General features: G+C 37.9%; 2 protein-coding genes across 9 annotated transcripts in view; both read left to right on the forward strand.

Moving 5' to 3' along the window:
* Positions 1-1,511: 1,511 nt before the first annotated feature.
* Positions 1,512-12,182, forward strand: mpz (myelin protein zero). 5 transcript variants are annotated; one of them, XR_008393085.1, is made up of 7 exons: positions 1,514-1,697; positions 3,861-4,024; positions 4,591-4,804; positions 5,125-5,254; positions 5,558-5,606; positions 8,163-8,241; positions 8,514-12,182. XR_008393085.1 is itself a non-coding variant. In XM_053673770.1 (6 exons), the coding sequence occupies exons 1-6, from the start codon at positions 1,652-1,654 to the stop codon at positions 8,595-8,597; spliced, it is 687 nt and encodes a 228-aa protein (XP_053529745.1). In that variant the 5' UTR covers positions 1,512-1,651; the 3' UTR covers positions 8,598-12,182. The 5 variants fall into 5 exon arrangements, 4 of the variants coding, with proteins under 4 accessions (XP_053529745.1, XP_053529748.1, XP_053529746.1 ...); XM_053673770.1 differs by lacking the exon at positions 8,163-8,241 and having other exon boundaries at positions 1,512-1,697; XM_053673773.1 differs by having other exon boundaries at positions 8,163-12,182.
* A 2,990-nt stretch (positions 12,183-15,172) lies between these two features.
* The window catches only part of atp1a2a (ATPase Na+/K+ transporting subunit alpha 2a), a 112,132-nt gene continuing 110,063 nt past the window's right edge, over positions 15,173-17,241 (forward strand). The window contains exon 1 of one of the 4 annotated variants that reach the window (XM_053673767.1): positions 15,173-15,378. In XM_053673767.1, coding sequence (XP_053529742.1) covers positions 15,346-15,378 — 33 coding nt within the window. In that variant the 5' untranslated portion in view covers positions 15,173-15,345. The remainder of the gene's footprint in view (positions 15,379-17,241) is intronic. The other 3 variants (XM_017461878.3, XM_017461877.3, XM_017461875.3) reach the window with 3 other exon arrangements.

Genomic DNA, 17,241 nt, shown 5'->3' on the forward strand with positions numbered 1-17,241 from the left:
TATGCATTTTAGTAAGTTCCACCATTTTAAAATTCTGGAGATCACATGCTAATCACTTTTAAAAGTCTATTTTTCTTTCCACACTCCCACACAAAACCCCCCTAGCATTGAAAGACATTTATTAATTTGCAGGACCACACCCTAGTACCTCTCCCACAAACAAACAAACAAACAGCACTTTTTGTCCTAAGGCATGATACATTTAAAGTAAATAGCTTCTAGCACAGAAGTTTTCTGACTCAGCAAGATTATGATGAGAGGGTTCAGGAGTAAAATTGGTCTGTTTAAAAGGTCCTGAAATATGTTAAGGTCATTGTTGTTACACTTTCTCTTTAATGCTTTTTGTCAATCCAGTATCTTTGTGTCCTTATCTCAACCCATCTATTTCTAGATGCTCTCTCTGTCCTTTTGTTTTGTATATTACTGGAAGAGGAGGAGTGAAATAGTGACCAGAGGAGAAAAGAATGCAAAGCTTTGTTTGGAGAGACGGAATGGGCAGTAGGACTCTTTCTCTAACTCAATGCATTGTTTTGACTGGCCGATGTCAGCAGAGGAGAGGAATCTAGAGAGAGAAGAAGAAATGGAGGGAGGAAAGAGAAGGCTTTGTCTAATATTATTTGTGTTTGTGTCCTTGTGACAGAGCACCTCTCTCTCTCTCTCTCTCTCTCTCTCTCTCTCTCTCTCTGTTTTTCTGACTCTGTGACACATTTTCTGTCTCACATCAGAATTCATCTTATTTTATTATTATTTTTTTTTTATTTGTAAAAGTCTAAGATTTTATATACAGTATATACCTGTGGTTGTATGTATTAGATTTGTCATACACCATAAAGAACCTAATATCTTTCATCTGTGAATCCCTTGTGATTGCCTTATTTAAAAGGCTTTGGTGTATAATAGCATCTGCAGCATGAAGTGTCATGGATTAAAGATGAGTCGTGGTCTGCTGGTGATGACATCAAGAGAAGAGATATAATGATGGTGTGTCAATTACATAATCTCTCTCTCTCTCTCTCTCTCTCTCTCTCTCTCTCTCTCTCTCGCTCTCTCTCTCACACACACACACACACACACACACACACACACACACACACACACACACACACACACACACACACAGCTGTTAAATTATGTCATTAAATCTTTAAAGTTGCCTTTTATAGATTCAGCTTTGAACCAGCCTTGCCCTCTTTCAAAATTATTTTATTAAAAATTCAAAATGAAGTGAGCAAAGAGTTTTAGTTCTTCTCTGCAAAATTACTGGGATATAATTTTGAGTAAATGGAGAGCAGGAGAGAGAGAGAGAGAGAGAGAGAGAGAGAGAGAGAGAGAGAGAGAGAGAGAGAGAGAGAGAGAGAGTAAAGATCACAGAGTTAGTGTTACTAGGTAGGGCCTGGCTTAGGGGTGGGGAAAGAGGGAACAAGTGATGAATAGAGGATAGGCAGAACTGTAGAAAAAAAGAAGGCAGTCTTAGGGTAGGACCTGACCTAGGGGTGTGGTTGGGTATAAACTCTGAGTCTGCACACACTTGCCTGGGTGCCCCTCAACCCTACTCCCGCCATCCCTACATTTTTCCTCCATTTTCCTCATCTTTGATCTTCTAATTTCTAATCTTCCACAAGCTGTCCAGCAGAAACATCAGACAGAAAGCATGCTAACTCTACTGGTGTTCACATCTGTGGTGCTGCTCAGTGCAGGTAAACAAAACTTTAAAACTTTACATTGCCATACAGATAGGATTTCTAAGTAGCAAGTTTCCATTATTACTTTGCAATGCCTTTGCGACTTTTTTTTTTTTTGCAATGTCACTGCCAATGTAATAATTTTGCAATGGTTTTTTAAAATAAAATTATATTTATGCCAATGTTATATTTTTCATGTAACTACATGAAAAATATTTAAAAATTTTATTTACAAATTTACCTGACTGGTTTTTGCTTGAGCTGTTTTAGTTAATCCTGCTTGGCAACCTTGTAGTTACTGGTTGGTATATAAAGGCCAGAATTAACTACATTAAATTGTCTTTTTACGTAACTTAATTTTATTTGTCTATATTTTGCATTTATAAATGGAATATTCTGCTATTTTGAAAAGAGATAGCTTTTATTGCTAATACAAAATAAACTATTTATGTTATATTGCATGAGGTATTATTGTACATCATTTTTAAAATTCTTTCTATTTGCTTAATATTAATTCCATCTACCTTGTCTCTACACTTAGTGGTCCTTTCATCAGGTCCACCTAACACGTCGGTCACTTTGTAGGTATATACTGGTAATAACTGTGGCCCATTTATTTCTCAGTCTCCTCTACTCAGTAAAAAGGCGACAACTGTGCTTGGGCAGAGACGTGTTAATGGGGTTTTAAATGTTGTGTACAGTTACTAGCCACTTTCTAAGACACACCAACTTTGCTGGGACACCTTGTAGATTTTACAAGTTGCAAACCATATGTCATCAGGTTCAGTTTTTGTTAATTGTCCTCTAGCCCTTTGTCAGTGGTCAGATTTTGACCAGAGCACTGATACTGGCTGGATACATTTAGTTAGTGAACTGTTTTTTAACCCAACATTGACATTATTTACTAAATCATTTCTGGTTAGTGGTCCTTTGGAAGAGGGAGTCGAGGGGCTAGTTGTGCAGTTGCATATAGTAATCCAAGCCTGTGTGGTAGGTGCCTATATTATGTATATCTATAAATCAGGTGGCGACTTTTGGTGGGGATGTTTTTGATCAGGTGGGGATGTTTATGAACATGGAGTTAAAATGATCAATTACCTGTAAATTTCTGACATAAAGGTATGTATGCATTTGAGATAAAGAAAAGATAATGTGATTTTTTGAATGAATGCTGCACTGATATGTGAGATCTGCAAATTAATTTGTGACCTCAAGTATTTAAAGTATATATAAATATTTTTTTTTTTTAAATGTCAGAAAGAATGACAGAAACAATTAAATAACTGTGTTGTATTAGAAAACTTTTAGTGCATAAGAGCACAAAGGAGCTACTTTAACTTTGGGTCTATATTGATAGTTCACATCCTCTCACTGTGTGATTTCTACTCTGTGCTTTTTCAGACGTTAGCTGTTACCTAACCCTAATCTTTAATCTTTATCTCATTTCATCAATATGAGAAAAATATGTTTTTTATTTTATTTTATAAATTTACATTTAATTATTTATTTGGCAGGGGCATCTATCCAAAGTGACAGAGGCAGAATGTTCATAGAGTTGTCAATTAATAGAGCTGTTAAAGAAACTGGTAGAAACTGTGTAGTGCTGCAAGTTTCCACAAATTGATCTTACAACAGCACAAGGTAGGAGGAACTGAGCGCAAAAATTAAACAGATGGGGTTGGCCAAGTTATATTGTATAGGAGTGTTATTTACACACGCACACATTCACACAGAATCACATAAAGACCCACTAAACATGTAGGCTGGAGTAAGTCCTAATGCTCAGGAGTGTTACACACATTAATTGTAATGCATTCTATTAAACTATAAACAACCTTACAAGTCATTAGAGAAGAAGAATAATTAATTTGTATACATTGGAATACACAATAGAGGACATAATAGAGAATATATCTAGATAGAGTTATACACACCTGAGTCTGTGCACATGTGATTGACTTTAATAATTAGCTGGTTTGTTTAAAATATATGTAGTCTCTGTTGTCCATACAAAACATTTTCAAGCATCAATATGAAATTTGTTCTATAGAGGTGATTAAGTTGATACTCTGTCTGTTTGTGTGTGTGTGTGTGTGTGTGTGTGTGTGTGTGTGTGTGTGTGTGTGTGTGTGTGTGTGTGTGTGTGTGTGTGTGTGTGTGTGTGTGTGTGTGTGTTAGCTCCCCAGTCAGAGGCTATAGTGGTGTATACTGGCTGGGAGAGACATGCTTTGGTAGGCTCAGATATCCGGCTTTCCTGCTCTTTCTTCTCATGGCGATGGACTTCTGATGATGTCACCTTCTCTTGGAGCTACAGGCCAGATGGGGCGAAAGACAGCATCGCTGTACATATACACTTACACACATGTGCTCGTCTCACTTTCTCCATGATTTATTCATGGAAGTGCTTTGTAAACCAGAAGACAATCTCTATATTAAGTATTCTAAAGTTACACTCAAGTACATTTGCTGAATTTTAAAAAGACATTTAAATTATTTGGAAGATAAAATAGCTTTTTTGCTTTGTAACATTGTTAGAAATGTTAGAAAATGTTTAATTGGACATTTTAAAAAGCTTATAACTCCAATTGATTTAACATCAGCTGACTGTTTAGGGAAAGAGTCAATATGTGGCTGAGATACTAGTTTAACTGCACTTCATAGTTTCCTTTAACAAAAGAATGATTTCAGCTGGAATGCTGTCAAGCAATTTCCCAGTATCTTCTAACATTTCCAGTGCTTCTAGCATTTTAGTATTAGCAGGGTTTTTTTTTTTATTTTTTATTATTTGCTCACTCTGTAAGTTGTTAGATCAGTTACTTGTGAATTCTCCTTGGTTATGCCCAATAATTAAGTATAATGTTGATGTTTTGTTTATGTCTCAATTATGTCTGGTCTTGTGATTGGTCAGATTTTCCACTACACAAACGGAGTTCCCTATATGGACAACAAAGGACCATTCCGGGACCGCCTGGAGTTTGTGGGCAACCCAGCTCGTCGCGATGGCTCTATCCTGATCCGAAATCTGGACTTTGCTGATAATGGAACCTTCACCTGTGATGCCAAGAACCCTCCAGATATAGTGGGTCGACCCTCCAGTGTACGACTTCTGGTATTTGAGAAAAGTATGAATCACTATGATTATCCTTTCTGTAATTCTTTAAATCAGTTTAATTTAGCCAAACATTTAAAATTCAAATTCAAATTTTATTGGTCACAAACTCCACATTTTATTGGTCACAACTCCACATATAGTACAACAAACAGAATTTACATTAACTAGAATTTACTTGCATACAAGTACAAAAATAAAAATATAAAAATATACTAGAAAAGGATAGAAATAGGATAGATGACAGATGACATTTGACATTATAAATGTTGTCCCATCCTCTCCTCTATCTCTTCCTCACATCATTCTCACATTTCCCCTCATTCTGTTCAGTCCCAATTCAGGCCGGCGTGATCACAGGTGCGATTATTGGGGTGGTTTTAGGTTTGCTGATCCTGGTGGTGGCCATCTACTATCTGATGCGCTTCCTGGTGGCCCGGCGCGTCTTCAGCTTGAGTGTGAGGTCAGTCTGGGAGTGCATGCTGCCTCAAGCATGTCCTGAACCTCTGCCTGGCTTTGACAAACATACACACATACACACATGTATCCTCACTAAGATCTTGCTCAAGTCCCCACAGGTTTCAAAAAGCCCGCTCATTCAGACACATACCTTCAACAAGGCTAAAGCCCATACGTTCCCTAGTCATGGCACATACACACACATCTTTGCCAAGGCCTGAACCCCTGCCCCATTTTCCAGTGTGGTTAAATTGAAGAGCTTAACATATGGTTAAATCCTCACACTATGTTTACGTTTTCTTCTCAGCAAACATGGCAAGAAAGGCAAAGGGAAAGAGGGAGCCCAGCAAAAACAGGCAAGTGTTCACCTACTGCTACTTGCACCACACACACACACACACACACACACACACACACACACAAACACACACACAAACACACACACAAACACACACACACACGCGACGCATGTGAAGACACCTGAAAAGACTGGCCCACACATACCAGTTCTGATACCAATAACCCTGGCTGCTTTGGCTCCTGTAAAGAACTCCTCTTCTGGTCTTCTCCTCACTTGCTCCACCTGTGACTGGAAAGTTCAGACTTAAATATAAGCCTAAATTCTTAAGTACACACTCCAAATAAGTATATATTACAATAGTCAGGTGATAACTTGAAAATTAAGATGAACTCATCATCTACTAGGTTAGATAAATTGTCTGTACTGTTATTGAAAAGGGACTGCCATTTTTTTTATCAATTATGTTCAGCAACACAAAATGTCTACATAGTAGCTCATGAGTTTGCTAGATTTATAGCTATTTTCTGATTGTAATTTTTTGTCATTCAGATTTTTGAGATTTGACTGGGATCAGCATACATGCTAATCATTTCAATAGCATGTATCTTAATTATAACAGCTATAGGATCTATAGGGGCATCTTACACTAAGATGCATGTTTCTTGCAAGCTTGAAACAGTAGAAAGTAGGCACATTTCTTTTGCTACCTATATCAAATTCAGATCTCTACCTGCTACCCAAGGCTGACCAGCAGGCAGAGGACAAGGTCAAAGTTCAATGTCTACCTCTATGTTTGTTCTCCTCTATGTATGCCAGCTATAGACTAACCACCATGACCAAAACACATCTTTATTTATAGCCGTGATCCAATGTTTGTTTGTTTTTTAAACTAGTTCCCTGTTATTAGTTCAGACTGTTAGCTTTAATTCATTATAATGTTTGTCAATTTTAAATGCAAACTCTAGCATCTTAAGCATTTGTGTAATTATCACAGACAAGTATTTCAACATTTTTGAGTACAAAAAAAAGAACAAACTTGAGTTGCTTACTTGAAACTCACTACTAATGATCTGTAGGTCTAAAAGTTGTTGTTGGACTCAGTCAATAATTATTTTAACCACCTGACTAGACATATAATGCAAATTCTAAATTACACCATTACATATACCTGAGAGAATATCTTACCAATGTTATATATATTGATTATATTCAGTAGATTGATACATCAAAAAATTGACTGTCTACATTAGTAACAAATAAACAAAAATATTTTTCTCTGATAATGTAGTCTCATTTTCAGTTCCAAAACACTGGAGTATTCTTTTAGTGTCACCTTATTACAAGGCTCTGATTTACATGCAACTTAGTTAATTTAACTATTAAAACATGTATGCCAAACTTAAATATTTGTAGACAGAGCAGCTAAACAGCTGATCTTGTCTAGCATAATTTTCCAGTTCTTACCAATTTCCACTTGCTTTATACTGTCTTAAACTGGCATTCAATTGGAGTCCAACATGCCATGATGTTCACACACACACACACACACACACACACACACACACACACACACACACACACACACACACACACACCTCCTGACTATCGTTCTAATTTCTGCTTCTCCATGTTTTCATTCCACACATTCTTTCATCCCTTTATTTACTCTTTAGGGTGAATTTTTCACTTTCATCCCACTTTCCTCTTTCTGCCCTCTTGTAATTCTCCTCTCTGCAGGATTAAGTTGCACATGATTGCCTTTCTTGAGGAATCATGTACAGACAACATGCTGCCTCTCATACGAAGTAGTTGTAGGACAACCAAAGTAAACAGACTGAAAGAAAAGTCCAGATCTATCTATCTATCTATCTATCTATCTATCTATCTATCTATCTATCTATCTATCTATCTATCTATCTATCTATCGTCATCATTCACCTCTTATATTTGTGTGTTGCGTCCTATCAGCTTCAATCTTTGTTTCTTTCTTGTCCCCTTCTTTCTTTCTCTCTCTCTCTCTCTCTGTCTGCTGAAGTCCAATATCCATCCTCTCTTCAAGTTCAATTGCAAAGTCAGGTGACTGAGTAGTAGAACCTGACAGATTTGTGTTCTGCAGACTAGAAATTATATTTTTGTTTAAGAGTTAAAATCTTTAAAGCACTTACTGCAATAACTAATGAAAACCAAAGAAGCAACTTACCAGTTTTGCACTAATCTCAGAGACTGAATGGGAGAGACTTGGGAGAATGGGTGAAAATTACAGAAATAAAGGATAATAACTAATGTCTGCATTGAAACAGAATGGCCCTTAAAGACCTTCAGAATAATAATCACAATACATTTTCATCAATGAATCAGGTGCATGACTATGAACAGACATCATGAAATCCTTAGAAGTTCATATTAGTCAAAAATGCAGTTATGGACATATTCTGAAATTAGTCTCATTTACAAAGGGCCATAATCAGTTTTGTTATTAAACAGCACAGTGTTAAATGCTACTATCAATGTAATAAATGCTAATATCAATGTAATATCAATTCTTTATTACATAAATTGAGCCTTGTTATTCATTCATAAGGGTCAGGCTCAGGTGTGTGTGTGTGTGTAGGTGCTGTGATGTCATGCTGCCACTCTCTGTCGGACTGACTGACGGCTTCCTGTTTTGTCCCCCCTTCCAGAAACCAAAGGTTCCCCCTGTTTACCTCTCCTTCTAATTGCTCGTTCTCGGTTTCCCCCTTTCCCATCTCTTTCTTCTTCTCTTCCTCTATGCCACTTTCTTCTTCTCCTTTTCCACTTCTGTTAATCTTCACACCATGCATCATATAACAACACACCTCTTCTTTTCTCTCTCTTGCTATGGCTCTCTCTCTTGCTCTTTCCTTTTTCTCGCTCTCTTTATCCCTCACTCCTGCCATAGTGACTCTATCCTCCCCTCCCCACACTCCCTCTCTCTCCCCAGGCTTCTGTTGTGGTGGATCCTGGCAAGCAGAAGGTGCCAGCATCTGAGAAGAAGAAGCAAGAGATGCGCAGAGAAAAGAAATAGGGCTTCGCAAGCAGAGAGCTAGAACTCCAGGGTCAAAGACCTGGAGAAGGCAGGACAGACAGGAAGGACAGGGTTCTTATGACCATTGAGCTTGAGCTCATTAAACAAGAGCAGACGGGGGGAGGAGAAGAGAAGCCCAAACATAGCTCTGCTGCTCTTCTCTCCACCCTGTCCAAGCTCTCACACAAAATTACTCTTGGTTAAGCGAGTGAAGGATGCAAGAAGCGTGTGGAGGAGAGAAGGCCTTAAAGAGGAGGAATTGGGAGGATGAGTAGTCCCACATCTGTAAATTCAGTTTTAAGTTCAGATCTGTGGTGTAGTTTCACTGTGTAGCTTAGGACACACAGGAGCCATTGAACACACCCTGTGCCACTGATTTTTTTTTAATGACCCAATGAATAAACCCATTGGCATCAAAAATTAAAAACCCATAAACATTCCAGGGTGCTGATTTAAATATTTAGGGCAAGAGCTAAATGCTCCCACAACACTTTGTTTCTATCACACACACACACACACACACACACACACACACACACACACAGTTCTGGGATGGAAGAATAGTGACAACATTATTCTGCTGTCTCTCTATCTAACACTGCCATACTATCTCTGTGGATAATGTGCAGTGTGATGACCATCTCACACCACACTGCATGCATGCAGATATACACTAAAAATCAGAATTTTTTGTCAGATTTTTTTCTGCTGATCCTGGAAAAGTCCCCTCCCCCCTGTTTTATCCCTTTTCCACTCATACTGTGCTGATGTCAGAGCTGTTGTAAAAAATAGCAAAACGTATTAGGTAATGGGCCACTGAAGCACTGGAATCAAGCCATTATGTGATCTGATGTGGAAGTTTCCTAGTAAATGGTGTAAAAGTAATTATGATTATGGAGGGTTTTACAATTTGTACATTTGGCTTTGAGAATGCCTTTACCAAGTCACATCCTCATTTACATAACACAAAGATATTATAATAGACAACAAAATAGGAGACAGATATATTTTTTAATGATTTTAGCTATTTATAGCTATTAGCTTAGCTATACTAAGTGTGTACTTGTTAAGTGGGAACTTTTTAAGATCAAGTTAAATTTTTAAAGTTGCCAGTAAAATAGTGCTTCCTCCTTAGATTGAGTAATTCATGGTTGAGGTATTTGATTTTGCTAGTTATTTACCAGTAATCTTTTAAACCTCATGCACCATTCATGTCTTTTTTTTTTTTTTTTAAACCAGTTGCTCATTAAGAAATGGTGCTGGAATCAAATCTATTTTACTGGTGGGGAAGCAGCAATTTTGCACTAAATCACATGAAATTATTCATAGCAGCAGCACCTTGTTGAAGGAAAAGGTCTGTTTTTGTCCTTTATTGACTGCCTGGAATCTCTGCTTTAACTATTCCTTCTTTTTTTCTCTTCTCCCCTCCCTCTCTCTTTTTATGCTCTTTTTGTCCTCTTCATCTCTTTCACTTTCCTTCATTTTAAACCCTTTTTTTATTTCTGATTTCTCTCATCTATTGCATAATATCATAATCATTTGATGCACTGGTGCTATGGTATCACATCCTGTTTTACTGTAGGCTGGTCCTTCAAAGTAGCCATGCCTACATTTTTTTATATTCATTGCTTAAGGGCTAAATAAAAAAAAAAACATAGGCCAAACCCACACACAAAATGCACACATAGATACATGATTCAATTCTAGAAATCAAAATCAGAGAAAAAGTACTGTCATCAAAGACTTACGCATAACCATCAAGTTTTTTTTTTTTTTTTAGAACACTTTACAATCCAGAGCACTGTTCCTCACCATGTAGGCTTGAGGCTATTAGCGGCCCCTGGAGGGCAACCTCAGTGAAATCCCCAACATAGACTCTAAAATATCATAAAAATTCCACTAATTGGTGGAAATACTATGTTTCAGTAACATGCTCATAAAATGCAAGTGAAACTGCATCAAGATTACTTCTACCTATCCGCCTTTTAAACTGAATTATTGCCCCCTGACTCCTATTTTGGGTTGGTTTGCCCCTTTAGTTTAATTTAGTGAAGAACACTGCTCTAGTACAACATCCATCTGCCAACGAACTTTAAATCCATGCAGCATACAGCTGCTACACACATTACTTATATAAGAGTGTGTGCTTGCATGTGTGTGTTGCTCTGACTGTAGTGATTGAAACCCTCAGAATGAAGTTGATACTGCTGGCAGAGTTTGTGCATACAAACAAATATGCACACACACACACACACACACACACACACACACACACACACACACACACATGAGAGTGGGGATTGCAACAGAGTTATTGTATAAAAAACACAAAAGACAAAAGTCAAACAGAATCAGTCTAATTATTTGCCTCCCCACTCTCTCTCTCTCTCTCTCTCTCTCTCTCTCTCTCCCTCTCTCTCCTCTATTTCATATTCATTCTATTTTCACTGACTCAGTCTTCTTTGACCTGAGGTGAGTGTTTCTTTTTTCCCCCTACCCCTCTACACAAAGCACACCATTTCAAGCTACCATGTTGTATTTTCATTGCTCTTCCTTACATAAAACCTCCATTCTTCCACTTCTTTACTGTCCTTCATCCATCTCTCGCTCCTGTTGGTTTGAACAATATTCTGTTCGTTCCTGCCACCTCCTGCCCACACAAGGAATTTCTTTTTTGGCCTTCTGATGACACCAAAGCCAGAATGTTAATGTAGTTACCTAGCTCTCTGCTGACTGCGAAAGATGAATTTCTTTTCCCATGTTTGTGTGCGTATGTTTAGTGCAACAACATGTGTATAACCTGTCAAGATGTTAAGAGAACAAAACATTGAAGCAAAAATGGATTATGTCTTACGTACCTAATGCTAGTTATGACATGCTGTGCAATAGTTTACTGGACCTGTGTGGGAAACAGAAATGTAATTTGTATTTAATTATATTTATATATGCATTTTTGACTGACATGGTAGGATTCATTTAGCTTTTTTTTCATAGGAAGTAATGCTGTGGAAACCAGCAAGACAGGAAGTCATTAAGTTAGTGATAGCATGAAATGTTATAACCTGCATAAAATATTTATAATCTGGAACAAACACTTGGGGGGAATTCACATTGGAGTGAAATGTCAAGCCAAAGTCCACTGAACATCACAATCACACAAGATATGTTTCTCTTACCAAGTCTTCATCCCTCAAATACACAATGAGCTATGGATGGGCTTGGATTTGAAACATTGTGGGGATTAAGCGTGTAAGACACCTGTAAGGTGCATCTAGTAAGTGTAGGGTTACTACACACTTGATTGAAAGTCCGATGCTTTTTATGCATTTCTGAATAAATATGGAACAGGTACCTGCTTCCCTGCATTAAACCTGCATTAAAATATGGAATCATTTCCATGTTTTATGTATCATGTAATTGTATATGTAGTAGTGAGGACTTCTGATAACATTCCCTTTCCTCGAATACATTTTACAGTTTCTAATCCTTTATATATTTAATTTGGTGCTAACCTCACTAGGCTATTGGAGTTTTTTGTTATGTAAAATGTATTGTAAAAAGGAAATAAAGCTTGATTTAAAATCAGTCGTTTAAGAAACAAATAAATTTGGAGGTAATATCTGACTCTGTGTGTGTGTGTGTGTGTGTGTGTGTGTGTGTGTGTGTGTGTGTGTGTGTGTGTGTGTGTGTGTGTGTGTGTGTGTGTGTGTGTGTGAAGGAACAGAAAGAGAGACAGGGGAGATTGAGTGTGTAGCTACAAAAAACATGTAGCTGCATATGATTTAAGGGAAAATTCACCCTGAACATCTTTCATATTAATATTTATAATTAAGACAAAGATTTATTTTATAAAGAAATTGTAAGTTGTTTTTGGTTTAAATGTCCTTCTTTGACACATTGGTATATTTTAACATTAGTTAATCGTTGCCTGTGGTAAATCTTTCCTGACATCTTCAATCAAAGCCATTGTGCTTGATAGCTCAAAGATCACTAACTGAGCTGAGGTGGCTGCTGTAACTCAGTGCACAGTGATATGTGACATGACATATAGCTGCATTGCATTCTGGAATTTTGGGAGTTTGCTGTCTCCACTACTTCTACATTGGGTTTCTCTTTAATATGACATTAAATGTCCCTGGAAAATGTTGGGTGAGAAAAGAAGCTTTTGCTCTTTTGTTTTTAGGAATGAACAATAAAACCTGACCTATTAAATGTCTTAATATTTAATGTGATTCAGGTGAACTTTTCCATTAACTTCTCTGTGTATGCAAGAGCCTGGAGCTTGGTTTGATACCTTGGGAAAAAAGTCATAATGGAAAGTTCAACTTTGAATCATTTCAAATTGCACAATTTAGTGCAATTTAATCAGAACAAATTAAACTCTTTTACTGTAATGAGAATTTCTACAATCTCAAACTACATGTGATTCAAATGGATTTTTGCTTCACTGAAAACATCCCATGGAACTTTCTACCTTCATGATGTTATCTGCACTGACTAGACAGGATTAAACTTTTAAATTATCTACAGCCTCTCTGTGATTGAATTATCTTTGCTACACTGCATTGTTTTCTTCATGATCTCTGAAAGGTAATCATGTTACTGACATGTTTCTCACAAGTCTGATAATACAGGCGCATCTCAAAAATTAGAATATCATGGAAAAGTTCATCCCCCCCCCAATAATCTAATTTAATTCAATTGTGGAACTTTCATATATTCTAGATTCATTACACATGAAGTGTAATATTTCAAGCCTTTTTTTGTTTTGATCTTGATGATTACAGCTTACAGCTCATGGAAGTCAAAAATGCAGTATCTCAAAATATTAGAATAAAGAATTTATAATTTCTAAATTTATGACATGAGAAGAGCTCTAATCAGCTAATTAACTCAAAACACCTGCAAAGGTTTCCTGATCCTTTAATCTCTCAGTCTGGCTTATTACGCACAACCACAATTATGAGGAACATGAAAGTAAATTTTGCATTTCATTTGGAAATCAAGGTCCCAGAGTCTGGCAGAAGAGTGGAGAGGAACAGAAAGAAAGTAGCTTGAAGGCCAGTGTGAAGTTTCCACAGTCAGTGATGATTTTGTTATGGCCCAGTCTAGGTTAGGCTGCACAGAGTAACCAGCTCGGGATTCAGTTGGATTGATCTTTAAATAAGGGAAGCCAGGCATAACAACACAAACAAGGTTGTATGAAAAAGGTTGTGGTATATTGTAAAAGACAATTATATATATATATATATATATATATATATATATATATATATATATATATATATATATATATATATATATATATATATAACGGTACAAATTAACCAAACCAGGTGTAACTTCAGGGTGGGCCAAGGCAAAAATAATAAACAGAAGAATTATATTATTAGGTAGTTAGCTTACCTAAAAGAAAAAGAAAGAAAATGCAAGGATACTTCCCTAACTACCTAAGCAAGAAAAACAGACACAAAAGGACCCTCTCCCAAAAGAAATGGCAGCCACACCCCTACTGCCGGTGAACCAAATGAACATATATACAGTAGTGAAGAGAATGCACAATAACAGATACAGGGACAACCAAATTCAAAAACCAGGCAAGAGTAAAAACCCAGAACAGCCGTTAGAAAATAGCATACAAGCACCACAACCAAATACAATCTCTAAACACCAACACATGTAACCACCTCCAACATCCCACCCCATTCTCACTCCGTCTTCCTCTTTAAATATGGCTGCCATTCAGTGAGGCCATCCTGGGAGGCGGGAGCAGGGCAGGCTAGGGCAGGCTGGAAACTCTGGGAGGGAGTTCGGACCTGCACACAAAATATGTCACAGCACACAAAAACTTCCCATCTCAAGATAGCGGGTTGTAACAATTTGGAGTGCCATGTCATCGGCTGGTGTTGGTGTGTTTCCTCAATTCGAGAGTCAAAGCAGCTGTCTACCAGGAGATTTTAGAGCACTTCATGCTTCCGTCTGCTAACAAACTTTATGGAGAAGCTGATTTCCTTTTCCAGCAGGACTCGGCACCTGCCCACAGTGCCAAAACTACTAGTAACTGGTTTGCTGACCATGGTATTACTGTGCTTGATTGGCCAGCCAACTCGTCTGACCTGAAACCCATAGAGAATCTATGAGAGACACTATGGAAATGAGGCATGGCATAGAGGCAATCAGCTTGTGGCACTGCTGAGGTGTTATGGAAGTTATGGGTGTTGGGTCCAACAATGTAGAAGAGCTGATGACCACTATCAAAGCAACCTGGTAATATCCACCATACTAGCTAGCATAAAAAAGCTACTGTACCATCCAGAAGTATTGGAATGGCAAGACCAATTCTTTTGCATTTGCTATACAAAATACATTTAGGGTTGAGATCAAAAGATGAGTCTGAGACATATGAGATCAGAATTTTAGCTTCCATTTCCTGATATTTATATCTAGATGTGATCTAGATGATTGTGGCATCTTTTTTTTGAACCCACCCAATTTTCTAAGTGATTAAAAATATTCGAACATGTGACTGACAGGTGTTTCTTGTTGCCCAGGTGTGCCCTGTTAGATTGATTGTTTAAACAGTTAATAACTCTGAATGTCTGTTCTAGGTCTGAGCCCTGGTTTTCACCTGTGAAGACTGCATTTGTTGTTAAAAAGGATAAAGCAACATGAAGACCAGAGAACTGTCTATTGGAGAAAAGCAAGCCCAGAAGAAAAATCAAAAAATAAAACTTAAAACCAACAGTCAATGACCAACAAAATCCACACTACAGGGATGAAGGTATAACAATCCACCGTTCAAATAAGACGTCAAAAACAGAAATATAGAGGCCATATCAGATGAAAACTACTCAACAGCTGTAAGAATGGAAAGGCCAGATTAGAATTTGCAAAGAAATACAGAGATGAGCCACAAAGTTCAGGAACCAAGATTAACCCTACTAAAGTGATGGAAAGGCCAAAGTGTGGAGGAAGAAAGGATCTGTTAATGAGCCAAAACATACGAGCTTATCGGTCAAGTACAGTGTCATGGCTTGCGTTTGCATGGCTGATTTTAGAACAGGCTCACTCATCTTTATTGATGATGTAATGCATAATGGTAGCAGCAGAATGAATTCAGAATTGTACAGTAAAATTCTGCCTGCCAATTTACAGAGAAATGCATTCCGATATTATTGGGAGGAACATCATGAATCAAGACAATGACACAAAACAAACTTCCAACACAAAAGGACTTCATCAGGGGGAAAAGCAGAAGGTTTTAGAATGCCTAACTTAGACCCCAGATCTTAACCCAATTGAGCATGTATTTCAGCTACTGAAGAGGAGACAAAGGGAGAAAATTGAAGGAAACTGCAGTACAAGCATGGAAATTGCAACAGTTTGGCGATGTAGGTGGCTTGTCAGCTCGATGAAGTCTTATTTACTTTAATTTACTTTAAGACTATTGGTTCCCATGCTTTTGCTCAACTAAAAATTGATTGGACTGCCACCAACGTGTCATGTTTTAAAATGGTGAATACATCTAGATGTAAATATCAGGAAATGAAAGCTGAAATTTTTATCAATCTTCAGTGTATTCAGCAAAAACAAAAGAATTGACCTTGCTATTCCAAAACATTTGGAGGGGACTGTATTTCTGTCCCTCATGCTGCACAACAGCTACTAAACTGGGAGAATGTGTGCACATGCTTTCTTGGGACACATGAATCTAAAACATTATTTTGAACTGTCTGTCATGCAACATTGTGGGGTAGATGAATGCTCTTGGAGGAGAACATTAATGGACATATTCCTCATATATGAGTTTACAGATGCACCTTATTTTCTTATTTTGAAGAGGTACTTATGGAGGGGACATTGCCATCCCCAATCCTTAAGAATGGGTCCGACCAACACTGATACTTTTCACATGAAAGTGAATTTTTGCATTCCTCAAATGTCCAAGCCACAAATACTGTCAGATGCACCAGCCCAGCAAAAAATAGACAATAAAATGTTCACTTGCAAAATGCCTGGTAAGCCTGTTTCCTGAGAAGGGAACGAGACGTTGCATGAGCTCAACGCTGTGGGAAGTGCCCTCGCACGTGATCGGCATCTGAAGCTTGTGTAACACCATGCATATTTATAGGCCTGCTGAGATCAGGGGTTGTGTCAGTTAAGCACATCGCGTGATATATAAATGGCACCTGTGAACCGCATCATCAGCCTCTATTATCTGAAGTGAAGACACAATTTACAGGCATGCCCCAGTATGACAAAGCTACACAACATCTTGTTCCCTTCTCAGGGAACAGGGTTATATGCATAACCCAGACATTCGCTTTCAAAGGGAACTCCACGTTGCGTAAGCATTCAACACTGTGGGAATGAGAATACCCACTCCGTCATACTGTTAAAAAAGATCCGAGCCCAAGGTTCACTGCGAGACACTCGAGCCCAGGGCAGGATGTATATCCAGGCTGTAATATCGAATGAATGTTTGTGGTGTAGACCAACCTTCCGCAGCACACACATCCTGTAGGAGCAGACGTAGACTCTAGGTAGAACTTCTGGGAGCAGAGCGACTGGGGGAAAAGCACACAGATGTGACCTCGGCCATATATGCACCATGGCATCTAGCCCTAATGGTGCGGGAGGAGTG

The sequence above is a fragment of the Ictalurus punctatus genome, chromosome 20 (genome assembly GCF_001660625.3).
Source record: "Ictalurus punctatus breed USDA103 chromosome 20, Coco_2.0, whole genome shotgun sequence".
NCBI classification, from domain to species: domain Eukaryota; kingdom Metazoa; phylum Chordata; class Actinopteri; order Siluriformes; family Ictaluridae; genus Ictalurus; species Ictalurus punctatus.

Excerpts from the sequence above, each read along its gene's own strand:
- mpz (XM_053673770.1), top strand. The coding sequence starts at position 1,652 with ATGCTAACTCTACTGGTGTTCACATCTGTGGTGCTGCTCAGTGCAG. Across the intron at positions 1,698-3,860 it reads TGTGGTGCTGCTCAGTGCAG|CTCCCCAGTCAGAGGCTATA; the intron begins GTAAACAAAACT and ends TGTGTGTGTTAG. Across the intron at positions 4,805-5,124 it reads ACTTCTGGTATTTGAGAAAA|TCCCAATTCAGGCCGGCGTG; the intron begins GTATGAATCACT and ends CATTCTGTTCAG.